General features: G+C 50.6%; 1 protein-coding gene across 3 annotated transcripts in view; it reads right to left on the reverse strand.

Moving 5' to 3' along the window:
* The window catches only part of TAOK1 (TAO kinase 1), a 92,706-nt gene that overhangs the window by 17,546 nt on the left and 61,300 nt on the right, over positions 1–13,860 (reverse strand). For all 3 annotated transcript variants that reach the window (XM_083379684.1, XM_083379686.1, XM_083379685.1), the window contains 6 exons: positions 13,292–13,405; positions 9,218–9,309; positions 6,304–6,397; positions 4,917–4,998; positions 1,406–1,573; positions 751–954 (listed from right to left, as the gene is read on the reverse strand). In XM_083379684.1, coding sequence (XP_083235810.1) covers positions 751–954; positions 1,406–1,573; positions 4,917–4,998; positions 6,304–6,397; positions 9,218–9,309; positions 13,292–13,405 — 754 coding nt within the window. The remainder of the gene's footprint in view (positions 1–750; positions 955–1,405; positions 1,574–4,916; positions 4,999–6,303; positions 6,398–9,217; positions 9,310–13,291; positions 13,406–13,860) is intronic.

The raw sequence follows: 13,860 nt of genomic DNA on the forward strand, positions 1-13,860 counted from the left end.
ATCTCTTCGCACACGCACTTCCGCTTCCCTGTCGCTCACCTTCGTCTCGGCGCCTCGGTTGCTAACAGGCCGCGGACCGGGAAAAGGTCTGTGGCCTGGGGTTGGGGACCACCCCACCCTCCTCAGCGCTGACATGATGGCTCCTTGGTGCTCTATGAGTTTGGTGGGTTTTTTTGCAGACGCTGCGTCGCCCAAAGTATGTAACATCATCAGTGCTAGGAGGAGGGAGGAGGAGGAGGAGGAGGAGGAGGAGGACTGTGGGGTCCTGGGTGCTCTCTGAGCTTGGGGGTTTTCTTGCAGACGTTTCATGACCCATCTAGGTAACATCATCAGTGCTAGCACCAGCAACGATGCCACTGATGATGTTACCTAGTTGGGTCATGAAATGTCTGCAAGAAAGCAACTAAGCTCAGAGAACACCAGGGACCCCTCAGCCTTCCTCCTCCTCCTCCTCCAACCCCCTTCCTTCTAGCACTGATGATGTTACCTAGTTTGGGTCATGAAACGTCTGCAAGAAAACCACCCAGCTCAGAGAGCACCAAAGACCCCACATTTCTCCTCCTCCTCCACTGTCCACAACCCCACCTCCCTTCTAGCACTGATGACGTTCCCTAGTTGGGCCATGAAACGTCTGCAAGAAAACCCCCCAGCTCGGGGAGAGCCGAGGACCCCCCTCATGAGGTCATCCCGCTCCCTTGCAATTTTTTCCTGAAGGCCCGAGGCTCCCGCCGAGCACCCCGGCCCAATTACCGGCTTCAGGTGGATGACGGAGCTGTTGGACATCACCGTGTGGTCTCCTTCCATGATGTCCAGCTCGCTCTTGTCGTCAGAGGCATCCGGAAGACTGTTAACACTGCTGCTTTGGCTACTGGCGCTGATGGACATGCTGGGAATGGACTGGTTGCTCCCCACGCTGTTCACGGTTCCTGTCCGGCCCATGGTGGGGTCTTGCTCCTGGAGAAAGAGTTAGAGGGAGAGAGAGGGAGGGAGAGAGAGAGAGAGGGAGGGGGAGAGAAAGAGAGTTAGAGGGAGGGAGACGGGGGGGGAGATAGGGAGAGAGACAGAGGGAGAGAGAGAGGGAGGATTAGAGGAGAGAGGAAGGGAGAGGGGGAGAGAGAGGGAGGGAGAGAGAGGGAGGGAGAGAGAGAAAGGGAGGAGAGAGAAAGGGAGAGTTGGAGAGAGAAAGGGAGAGAGAGGAGAGAGTGAGGGGGACGGAGAGAGAGAGAGAGAGAGAAGGGTTGAGAGCAGAGGCACCACATGAAAAGGGCAGTGTCATAATACACCTAGTCCTTGACTGCTCCTTCTCCTCCTCCTCCTCCTCCTCCTCCCCACAAACTAGGTAACAGAAACATCTGCAACAAAACCACCCAGCTCAGAGAGCCCCCAGTCCACCCACCCCATCTACCTCTTCCTCCTCCTGGGCTTCCACTGCTGGTCCGTTGTGGGCCTCCTGGAAGAGCAGTTTCTTCATTTTGCGATACTGAAGGTTGTCCAGCTCTCTCACGGCGTCCTTGGTTCTCTGGATTAGGTCTATTAACACGGTTTCCGGGCGGTCTCGGAGAACAAAGACGTGCTGGGGTGGAAGGCAAAAAAAAATAAATCATCAGGTCCGTGGAGGTTCTCCGTCCTCCAGCTCAGGGCTGTCCCAAAGGTGCTTTTTTTCAGGAGGCAACTGGACTTTCTTGTTTTTCCTTTGAAGAGGTTTCGCTTCTCATCCCAGAAGCTTCTTCAGCTCTGATTGGATAATGGGGAACAGAAGGATTTATACTCCTTGTAGAGAGCTGGTCATTTGCCTCCTTTTAGAGAGTCGTTGAGGCCACCTGGAAGTTTGCCTGTGTCCTCAGGGTCACCTCAGAAGCACAGATGGGTGTGGAGCCTTCTTGGAACTGCTGCAAGGAACTTCCACACCCATTTGCACCCCTCAGGTGACCCGAGGACACAGGTAAACCTCCAGGTGGCCTCAACGACTCTCTAAAAGGATGCAAATGACCAGCTGTCTGCAAGGAATATAAATCCTTCCATTCCCTTCCATCCAGTCAGAGCTGAAGAAGCTTCTTGGATGAGAAGGGAAACGTCTTCAAGGGGAATGGGAGGATTTATACACCTTGCAGACAGCTGGTGATTTGCACCCTTTTAGAGAATCCTTGAGGCCACTTGGAGTTTTGTCTGTGTCCTCGGGGTCACCTGAGCGGTGCAAATGGGTGCGGAGCCTTCTTTCAGCAGTTCCAAGAAACTCCCCCACCCATTTGCACCACTCAGATGAGCCCGAGGACACAGACAAACCTCCAAATGGCCTCAACGGCTCTCTAAAAGAGTGCAAATGACCAGCTGTCTGCAAGGAGGATAAATCCTTTCATTCCGTACCATCCAATTGGAGCCGAAGATGCTTCTTGGATGAGAAGGAAAACGTCTTCAAGGGAGGATTTATACTCCTTGCAGACAGCTGGTCATTTGCACCCTTTTAGAGAATCCTTGAGGCCACTTGGAGGTTCACCTGTGTTGTAAAAGGCAACAGACCAGCTGTCTGCAAGGAGTCAGAACAGAAGAAGCTTCTTGGGTGAGAAGTGAAACGTGTTCAAAGGAAAACCATACAGGTCCAGCGGCCTCCTGGAGAAGCACCTTTGGGACAACCACAACCTGGGTGGCTGAGAACGTCCACGGACATTTAGCCGTGCGCTTTGGGATGAACACACCCTTCGAAGGGTGTGGGAAGGATGAGCGGATTTCCAGGAAACCTTGCAGACTACAAAAACCATTTGCACGGATTTCCAGAAAACATGGCAGACTACCGTTTTGCGCTTCGGATTGATGCAAACACGGACCCATCCCCAACAGCCTGGCCTGTCTCCAACGGCGAAGGGACCCAGGGCAGAAACATCCTGCAGCCAAGGAGGCTCCACACCCATTTGCACCACTCAGGTGAAGCCCGAGGACACAGGTCAGCCTCCAGGTGGCCTCAATGACCCTCTAAAACAGGGTGAGGAATTCTGGGAGTTGAAGTCCACAAGCTGTAAAAGGGCCAGGTTTGAAGACCCCTGCTCTAAAAGGAGAAAAAGGGCGGGCTATCTGCAAGGAGGACAAATCTTTCTGTTCCCCAGCATCTGGTCAGAGCGGAAGAAACTTCTGGGGTGAGAAGCGAAACGTCTTTTGAGGGAAAACAAGGAAGTCCGGGTGCCTCCTGACAAAAGCTCCCTTGGGAAAGCCGCCAGGGTTAGTAGCCATCTCCCCAAGATGACCACAGGGAAATAAGTCCCAGGGAGATCCTAAATCTGGAACCCTGAAAAAGTGTGGGATGCCCTAGTCCGGGGGTTTTTATGACTGGTGGACTTCAACTCCCAGAATTCCTGAGCAGGTATGGTCAATACAAAGAATACTGGGATTTGAAGTCCATGCGTAAAGAATGCAGGGGTAGGCAACCTTGGCTCTTTTATGACTCATGGACTTCAGCTCCCAGAATTCCTGAGCCACCCTGGCTCAGCTTGGAAACCTCTCCATTTCTCCTCAGCATGGCTGGCTCAGGAATTCTGGGAATTGAAGTCCATCAGTCATAAAAGAGCCAAGGTTGCCAACCCATGGTCTATGCACTACCCCGGGGGTAGGCAACCTTGGCTCTTTTATGACTGGTGAACTTCCAGAATTCCTGAGCCAGCATGAGGGAACTGTGGTTCCCTTTATGACTGGTGGACTTCAACTCCAAGAATTCCTGAGCCAGCATGGAGGAACTATGGCCCCCTTCATGACTCGTGGACTTCAACTCCCAGAATCCTGAGCATGGCTGGCTCAGGAATTAGGGGAGTTGAAGTCCACAAGTTATAAAAGAGCCAAGGTTACCTACCCCTGGCCTGGTCTTTCTCGGGGGGGGGGGAGCGGGGGGAAGAAAGCACGAAGGGGGTTTCTCCAGGAAGAGAAATTCAGGCATCTGTTTAGTGAGCTCTGCCCCATTTGGTGACCTTTTCTGCCACTGTCCTGAAGCGAATCCCTGGCATCGACTCCCCTCCGCCCTGTGCGTTCCCACAGAGAGGGCCTCCTCAGGGTGCCGCCAGTCAGGGAGTGTCGACTGGTGGCCCCCAGGGGGAGGGCCTTCTCTGTGGGGGCCCCGGCTTTATGGAATCAATTGCCGGTGGAGCTCCGGATGGCACCAGACCTTCGAACTTTCCGTCGGGGCCTGAAGACCCATCTGTTCGAATTAGCTGGTCTGGCCTGATGGGGATTATGGGTTTTTTAATTGTTTTTAATCTGTATTACTGTTTTATTGGGCAAGGGTTTAATTCTTTTTTAATTTTTGTATAGTGTTTTTTGTTTTTTATATATGCCCTGTGAACCGCCCTGAGTCCTACCAAGGAGAAGGGCGGTATATAAATCAAATAAACTGAAACTGAACTGAACTGTGGTTATTGAGTCAGATGGCTGTTAAGTGAATCTGGGCTTCCCACCCACCCCCTTGACTTTGCTGGTCAGAAGGCCGCAAAAGGGGTTGGTCCCTTGACTGCCACCGTTGTAACTACGTCGGTTGCTGAGCGCCCGGATTTTGATCCCCTGACCGTGAGGACGCCGCGACGAGTCATCCGCGTGAAAACCGGTCGTCCAATGGGGCAGAAGTCACTGGACAGCTGTCTTTTTCAGCCACGGAGATTTTGGGGGCTCGACTGCGGTTGTAAAGTCGAGGACCGCCTGTATCCTCTTTCCCTGCTCCAGCCCAGCCCAGCCCAGCATCGCCGGATGGAATGGGCCTCGCATCACCCCGGCAGCCCTGAAGAATCGGTTAGGGAGGGGAATTCTGGGAAACCAGGGGGGGAGCACCAAGGGTGCATCCAAGGTCAGGAGACCCACACAAAAGAGGAAGAGAACGAGGGGGGAGAAGCCTAAAGCCAGAAAACACACACACACACACACACACACACACACACCGGACCCACCTTCAGGAGCTCCTGGGACGTCGGTCTGTCTTGGGGGATTTTCTGCAGGCAAGAATCTACAAAGTTTCGGAAATAATCAGACCTGCAAAGGGGAGGGGAAAGATTGACTGAAGTCAGGCTTACACACACACACACACACACACACACACACACACACACACACACACACACAGAGAGACTTCATTTCTCTCCAGAGATTTTCTCCTGCTTTGTCACTGAGGGTGCAGAGACAACAGGGCAGGAGGGGTGGGGGCTTTCTGCCCCATTGGGAAGAGGGAGAGAAGGAAGGAGAGGGGTCAAAAGGCAGGAGGGCCATGACAGGCAGACAGACAGGAGAGAGAGAGAGAGAGAGAGAGAGAGAGTGAGAGAGAGAGAGAGGGAGGGAGGGAGGGAGGGAGGGAGGGAGGGAGAGAGAGAGAGAGAGACAAAGAAAGAAAGAAAGAAAGAAAGAAAGAAAGAAGACAAATGATATAGATATGAATGACAGATGGTGTTATTGATCTTTATCCCACCTTTATTATTTTTACAAATAACTCAAGGCGGCGAAGATATACAATATAGACTTTCCTCTTTTCCCCACAACAATAACCCTGTGAGGTAGGTTGGGCTGAGAGAGAGTCCCCCAGCTGGCTTTCATGGCTAAAGCTAAACTAGAACCCACCATCTATTGATAGACTGATACACTGATAGATGACAGAGAGTGACAGGTCATAGATAGATAGATAGATAGATAGATAGATAGATAGATAGATAGATAGATAGATAGATAGATAGACAGACAGACAGACAGACAGGCACAGACAGACAGACAGGATAAATAAACATTATAGACAATAGATAGCTAGATAGCTATCAACAGACAGATGGGATAGATATGACAGATTAAGTGATGGACAGACAGACAAATAGATACATAGACAGAGATAGGATAGATAGACATGACAGATTAGAGTGATCATAGTTAGATGATAGATAGGACAGATAGACGATAAGCTAGCTAGATGGCTGGCTGGCTGGCTGGCTGAAGTATATACAGAAATAGATGATAGATTGATCAACAGATATGAATAATGATAGATAGGTGATGTATATGGACAGAGAGATGATACATGATATAGACAGAGGTAGGACATATGTCAGCTCTCTGTGTGTGTGTGTGTGTGTGTGTGTGTGTGTGTGTGTGTGAGAGAGAGAGAGAGAGAGAGAGGGTAGGTAGGTAGGTAGGTAGTAAGATGACAGACAGATAAGCCAGCCAATCTGAGGGGGCAGCTCCCACAATATGCCCAGGGCTCAATCCAAGCTCAGCTCAGTCCCCAACCTCTCCCACTCCCCCCCACCCCCACCCCGGCGAGACCCTCTCCCAACTCGAGACCCTCTCCCGACTCACCACTCGCTGGACTGGAGGAGGGGGGATTCATTCTGCGCTATGTGATATAAGGCACTCATGGCGTTCATGTTAAACAACGGAGGCTTCCGTTCCGCTGTGCCAAAGAGAACACAAAAAAAGGGGGGGTGCTTTAGACCCTGCTGCGGATGCCTCCTCTCTCGCCCCCATTGCCCCCCCTCCTATCCCCGAGACCCAGGGGAGGGGAGGGGAGGGGAGGGAGGGAATGAGAAAGACCCACAAACACAAGCATCTCCCCTGCCAAGTCTCCCGCTTTGACCTTTGCCCCCGGCCCAGAAAACTGCCCCCTCTTAAAAGAGGCTCTTCTGCTCAACAGCTCTGTGGGCCGTGGTGATTTAGAGTGGTGGTCCCCAACTTTCTGGGTTCCAGGGACTGGTAGTGGTGGGGGTGAGGTTGGTCTTGCATGTGTGTGTGAGACCTAATCCCGCGCGGGCGGAACTGAAGCTTGGCGCCCTCGCCCGTCGCTCGCACAGCCCAGTTTACAACCGGCCATGGATCGGTAGCGGTCCACAACCTGGAGGTTGAGGATCTCTGATTTAGAGAACGAAGGAGAAATCTTATCTTTTTTACTATTAATTTTAGGGGTCTGGCTTTTTAATAGCTGATGTTTTCATCCTATCATTGTTTTATTCCAGGGGGGGGTGTCTTCCAACTTGGCCCTTTGATGACTGGTAGACTTCAACTCCCAGAATTCCTCAGCCAGGATGCTTTAAGGCAGGGGTCTTCAAACTTGCCTCTTTGATGACTTGTGGACTTCAAGTCCCAGGATTCCTCAGGCAGGCACGCTGGCTGAGGAATTCTGAGAGTTGAAGTCCACAAGCAGGGGTCATCAAAGCTGGCCCTTTTATGACTTGCGGACTTCAACTCCCAGAATTCCTCAGCCAGGCATGCTGGCTGAGGAATTCTGGGACTTGAAGTCCACAAGCAGGGGTCTTCAAAGCTGGCCCTTTTATGACTTGCGGACTTCCCAGAATTCCTCAGGCAGGCACGCTGACTGAGGAATTCTGGGACTTGAAGTCCACAAGCAGGGGTCATCAAACCTGGCCCTTTTATGACTTGCGGACTTCAACTCCCAGAATTCCTCAGCATTCTGGGAGTTGAAGTCCACAAGTTGTAAAAGGGCCAGCTTTGAAGACCCCTGTTTTATTCTGCTATTTATGGTGTTTCAAGCTGAACATTTGTTGGGTGGACAGATGGGAAGCATAGCAATTTAACAAATAAAACCCCCCAAAAAGAGGGAGGGAGGGGAGGAGGAGGAGGACTGTGGGGGTCCTCTAGTCTCATTGATGTTATGTGCTTTCTTGTGGACATTTCATTACCCAACTAGGTAACAACACCAGTGCTAATAGGGAGTGGGGTTTGCTATCATTTTATCTATTAGCACATGGATCCCCAACCCCCGGTCTGTGGACTGGTACCGGGCTGTGACATGCCAGCAACCAGTCCCCGACAGACAAGCAAAGCCCCATCCGTGAGATGCAGGCAGCACACAAAATCACGCACCCTCCGGTCCGCGGTAAAACCTCTCCCCACGGAACCGGTCCCTGGTGCCCAAAAGGTTGGGGACTAGTGGCTTGGCGTATCAATGTCAACGGAAGAGTCCTTGGTGGTTCCCTCTGTTTACCATTTGATTGTTTGTCTAAGTTGCTGGTTAGAGGGTCGTATTGCAGGCCAATTCTGCCCACAGCCGGGAAGTTCGATCCTGACCGGTTCAAGGTTCCCTCAGCCTTCCGTCCTTCCGGAGTCGGTAAAATGAGGACTCAGATTGTTGGGGGCAAATAGGCTGACTCTGTAAACCGCTCAGAGGGGGCTGTAAAGCAGAGGCCCCCAACCTTTTGGGCACCAGGGACCGGTTCCGTGGAGAGAGGTTTTTCCACGGACCGGAGGGGGCTTGGTTTTGTGTGCTGCCTGCATCCCGCGGATGGGGCTTTGCTTCTTTGTGCAGACCGGTTGCTGGTGTGCCGCAGCCCGGTACCGGTCCACGGCCCCGGGGGTTGGGGACCCCTGCTGTAAAGGACTCTGAAGCGGTATATAAGTCGTGCTATTGGAGGGATTATCTTAGGGAGCACCTGCTGCCAGCATCAACTTCCCATCGTCCTGTGCGCTCCCATAGAGAGGCCCTCCTTAGGGTGCCGCCAGTTAGGGAGTGCTGGCGGGTGATGCCCAGGGGGAGGGCATTCTCTGTGGGCGCGCCTGCCCTTTGGAATGATTTACCTGTGGAACTCCGGACCGCCCCCGATCTGCGTTCATTTCGCCGGGACCTAAAAACCTGGCTTTTCGATTTGTCAGGCTTGGACTCAAGGGGTTTTAGCTTTTTAAATACTGTTTTAATTGTTGGGCTTAATTAATTTAATTTATTTTAATTTTATATTATCTTTTTATTGTACTTTATGCTGTCCTGTAAACCGCTCTGAGTCCTTCGGGAATAGGGCGGTACAGAAATCTAATTAAATAAATAAATAAATAAATAAATACTAGGAGAAGGAAGCAAGCCCTGATGGCGCAGTGGTCAGAATGCAGCACTGCAGGCTGACTCTGCCCACAGCCAGGAAGTTCGATCCTGACCGGCTCAAGGTTGACTCAAGCCTTCCGAGCTCAGTAAAATGCGGACCCAGATTGTTGGGGGACCAAATAGGCTGACTCTGTAAATCGCTTAGATGGTGGTTCTTTGACCGGGGTGTTGTTTACTGCTCGATTCTTAAGTCGAATGTTAATCTTGGTGTTATTCTCTGCTAATCTGGCTGTTGGGTGCTGGGTGAGGAGGTTTTTTGGGTCTTTTTGCTTCCTTTTCGGCTTTTGAGCGGCACGCAGATGTTGTTGATCTCTGTGTGCCTGTTGGTGGCTGGTTTGCAAAGGAGCAGGAAGAAGAGAACCCAAGGAGACCCACCGGGCTCACCTAATTCGATGCAGGTGATCCCAAGGGACCACACGTCAACTTTCCCGTCGTACTGCCCTTCGTCCATGGCCAGGATCACTTCGGGGGCCATCCTAAACAGAAAAAAACACGCCACGTTTAGGTGCAAACCACCCGATCCGCAAGCAAGGAGTTGCGTTAGCTATTTTACTGCTCCCGCCTTTTACGCAGGAAGACGGGCAGTTTGCACCCGGCGGAGACTAGGCGCCTCGCAGGCACACCTGCCATCAAAAGATGGAAGGGGAAAGAAGGGGAGGAAGGATGAAAGAGGGAAGGAGGAGGGAAAGAAGAAAGAAAAACAAAGCTTTGTCTTTACGTGATAGGAAACTTTGGGGGGGGGATGACAGATGCTAAGAACTAGAGCAGCGGGATCCTGTTTGCACCGGCACCCCACGGCCAGGCACCCTGAGAAGTATGCGGATTAACCCCAAACATCTCAGGATTCTCAAAACACTTTGGCAAGCTCTGGTTGGCTGGAAATGGACTGGCCATGGGATTGGGGGGTGGGGGGGAGAAGGATGGGCTGTGGGCAAACCTACACTGTATTTTTGTATCTAGCGAGTGTGGGAGATTTCAGAGCTGGCTTGACTTTAACTGCAACCAACATCCTTAGTAAAAAGAACCCTTTGCCTTAACCAAATTATTTCCTAAAGCAGGGGTAGGCAACCTTGGCTCTTTTATGACCGGTGGACTTCAACTCCCAGAATTCCTGAGCCAGCCATGCTGAGGGGAAAGGGAGAGGTTTCCATACTGAGCCATGCTGGCTCAGGAATTCTGGGAGTTGAAGTCCACAAGTCATGAAGGGGCCGTAGTTCCCCCATGCTGGCTCAGGAATTCTGGGAGTTGAAGTCCACAAGCCATGAAGGGGCCGTAGTTCCCCCATGCTGGCTCAGGAATTCTGGGAGTTGAAGTCCACAAGCCATGAAGGGGCCGTAGTTCCCCCATGCTGGCTCAGGAATTCTGGGAGTTGAAGTCCACAAGCCATGAAGGGGCCGTAGTTCCCCCATGCTGGCTCAGGAATTCTGGGAGTTGAAGTCCACCAGTCATGAAGGGGACATAGTTCCCCCATGCTGGCTCAGGAATTCTGGGAGTTGAAGTCCACCAGTTATGAAGGGGGCCATAGTTCCCCCATGCTGGCTCAGGAATTCTGGGAGTTGAAGTCCACCAGTCATGAAGGGGACATAGTTCCCCCATGCTGGCTCAGGAATTCTGGGAGTTGAAGTCCATCAGTTATGAAGGGGGCCATATTTCCCCCATGCTGGCTCAGGAATTCTGGGAGTTGAAGTCCGCAAGTCATAAAGGGGCCATAGTTCCCCCATGCTGGCTCAGGAATTCTGGGAGTTGAAGTCCGCAAGTCATAAAGGGGCCATAGTTCCCCCATGCTGGCTCAGGAATTCTGGGAGTTAAGGTCCACAAGCCATGAAGGGGCCGTAGTTCCCCCATGCTGGCTCAGGAATTCTGGGAGTTAAGGTCCACAAGCCATGAAGGGGCCGTAGTTCCCCCATGCTGGCTCAGGAATTCTGGGAGTTGAAGTCCACAAGCCATGAAGGGGCCGTAGTTCCCCCATGCTGGCTCAGGAATTCTGGGAGTTGAAGTCCACCAGTTATGAAGGGGGCCATAGTTCCCCCATGCTGGCTCAGGAATTCTGGGAGTTGAAGTCCACCAGTCATGAAGGGGACATAGTTCCCCCATGCTGGCTCAGGAATTCTGGGAGTTGAAGTCCATCAGTTATGAAGGGGCCATAGTTCCCCCATGCTGGCTCAGGAATTCTGGGAGTTGAAGTCCATCAGTTATGAAGGGGCCATAGTTCCCCCATGCTGGCTCAGGAATTCTGGGAGTTGAAGTCCACCAGTCATAAAAGAGCCAAGGTTGCCCACCCCTGTCCTAAGGGATCAGATTGGGGCAGGGTTGATACTTGGTGAAGTTCAACACCATTCAAGGGGGACCAGACTTTGCCCTCTTGGGCCTACGTAAGGATTCCAGACTAATTCCCGGTTTGACTCCTCCCCCTGGCTCGGCCAGTCTCTCTGGCACACCAGCAGATCAGCTGCTTTCTACTAGCAAGATGAGAGCCCTGGAGTTAACACCTCCTAGGCGGTCAAGCAGGGCCGAAGGGATCTCGTTGACGTTCGTGCACAGGGCGGGCGGCTTCCAGGAGGGCACAACGGGCGGTTCCCATGTTGTGAGAGAGCCAGAAGAGCACAGAGGCGGCTACTTTTGGCTTTCTCCTTCTTTAGTGCCGCTAGAACCTTAAAACGAGATGGAACAAGAGGAACACGAGCGGTGTCCTTTCCCTTGCAACGCTCTCGTTCTTGATGGGAATCTTCTCCAGATCTTCTGGGGACGCAGCCCCAGGGGGCAACTAGGGAGAACACAGAGCTTACCTTGGAATGCCCCCTACAGCGGCGGTCCCCAACGTTTGGGCACCAGGGACCGGAAGGGGCCTGGTTTTGTGTGCTGCCTACATCCCGTGGAGGAGGCTTTGCTTCTTTGCGCGGCCCGTTTTCTAACATGCCGCAGCCCGATACCGGTCCGCAGAACAGGGATTGGGGGACCTCTGCTCTAGAGAGCCAGGTGATGTATCATTCCTTACGAGGTGACGGCCACACTTGCGCCTTTTCAACACAACTCTTCTGGGCAGAAGTGCATAGAGAGGATCAACCGCCAATTCTACCCCGCTGGGACTAGCCCGCCCGCTCACTTTAGCAGAAGAGGCACGCTGCGGACCCCGTTGGCCAAGGAGTTTGGGTTGGCGGGGTCCAAGAGAAAGACCTTTTCTGCTGCGGTTCCTGAGCCCTGGAACATCGTGCCCGCTGAAGCGAGATCTGTCCCCACCTTCCTGGCCTTCAAAGAAGGGCTCAGCTAACTGGCCTGGCGTCCCCACGGGGGCGTCCCACTTTGGAGGTGCTTAACAGATCGTAAGATCCCATCTCCATTCGGTTTACGCACTGGCCCCTTTTGCTCCAGTTGTTGCTGTTATTAAATTTTGCTTGCTGCTCATCTCACTTCGAAGTGAGTCTTGGGCAGCTTGCAACGTTAAAAGCAATGAAACCAATGAAAGTTAAAAAGTTTTTTTTAAAAAAAAAACACCCAGCAGAGGTAGAGTGGCAATCCAAAGTAACAGAAGGTTAACGTTAAGGTTTCATGCCTTTAATATTTTCTAACACTCCAACTCTTATATATTTTACTTCATGACGGAGTAACCAACTCAGATTCAAGCGATGGAAGGTGGGATTTGAAAGGGGAGATTGGTGGCATACAAATTTAGTAAGTAAATAATTTTAATTAGTTTAATAAATCCAATTAATAATTTGATCAATAATTTAACAAATAATTCAATAAAATAACAATAAAGTTTATATTCTAGATTCTATTCTACATTCGGTTCTGATCTTGTCTAGTTTCTATTCTATTCTATTCTATTCTATTCTATTCTATTCTATTCTATTCTATTCTATTCTACTCTATTCATTCTATTCTATTCTATTCCATTCCATATATTCTATTCTATTCTATTCTATTGTATAATTCTATTCTATTGTATAATTCTATTCCATATTCTTTTCCATTCCATTTAATTCCATTCCATGTTTTCTATTCTATTCTATTCTTACCCTACATTCTATTCTATTCTATTCTATTCCATTCCATATTTTCTATTCTATTCTATTCTATTCTATTCTATTCTATTCTATTCTATTCTATTCTATTCTATTCTATTCTATTCCTAATTTTAATACTAATTCTATTCTAATTCTATTCTATAATTCTATCCTATTCTAGTTCTATTCTATTCCATATTCTTTTCCATTCCATTTAATTCTATTCCATATTTTCTATTCTATTCTATTCTGTTCTGTTCTGTTCTGTTCTATTCTATTCTATTTTTACTCTACATTCTATTCTAATTCTAATTCTAATTCTAATTCTAATTCTAATTCTAATTCTAAATTCTATTCCATATTCCATTCCATTCCATTCCATTCCATCCCATCCCATCCTCTCTTCCCTTCTGCCAATCATGCAGCCCTAACTCCAGGGGAACCCCTTGCTTACCAGTAGGGAGTCCCCACAAACGAATTGGCAGGGGACGCGATGGAGGCCGATCCAAAATCAGCAAGCTTCACCTGGCCCGGTTCCGTCAGTAGAATGTTCCCCGCCTTGATATCCCTGGGAATGAAAGGCAAGCCAAGCCACACGTTTATCCACGGGGTGGGGGAAAAAAAGACAATACAGAGTGTCCTCGGCTTACAGCCATTCATTTGTTGGCCACTGAAAGTCACAACGGCACTGGAAAAAGTGACTTCTGACCGTTTTCCACACGACTGTAGCAGCATCCCCCCCCCCCGGTCACAGCAATTGACTTGTATTTACGACGCTTGCAACATCCCGGGGTCACGTGATCCTCCTTGGCGATCTTTTTGACCAGCAAAGTCAATGGGGACGTCGGATTCACTTAACAACGGTGAGACTAACTGAACAACGGTAGGGATTCGCTGAACAACTCTGGGAGGAAACGTCGTAAAATGGGGCAAAGCTCAACTCAACAGATATCTTCCTTAGCGACAGACATTGGGGGGGGGGGTCGCTTGCGGTCGTATGTCGAGTCCAACTTGCTTTTCACT

This window comes from Vipera ursinii (assembly GCF_947247035.1).
Source record: "Vipera ursinii genome assembly, chromosome: 1".
NCBI lineage: Eukaryota > Metazoa > Chordata > Lepidosauria > Squamata > Viperidae > Vipera > Vipera ursinii.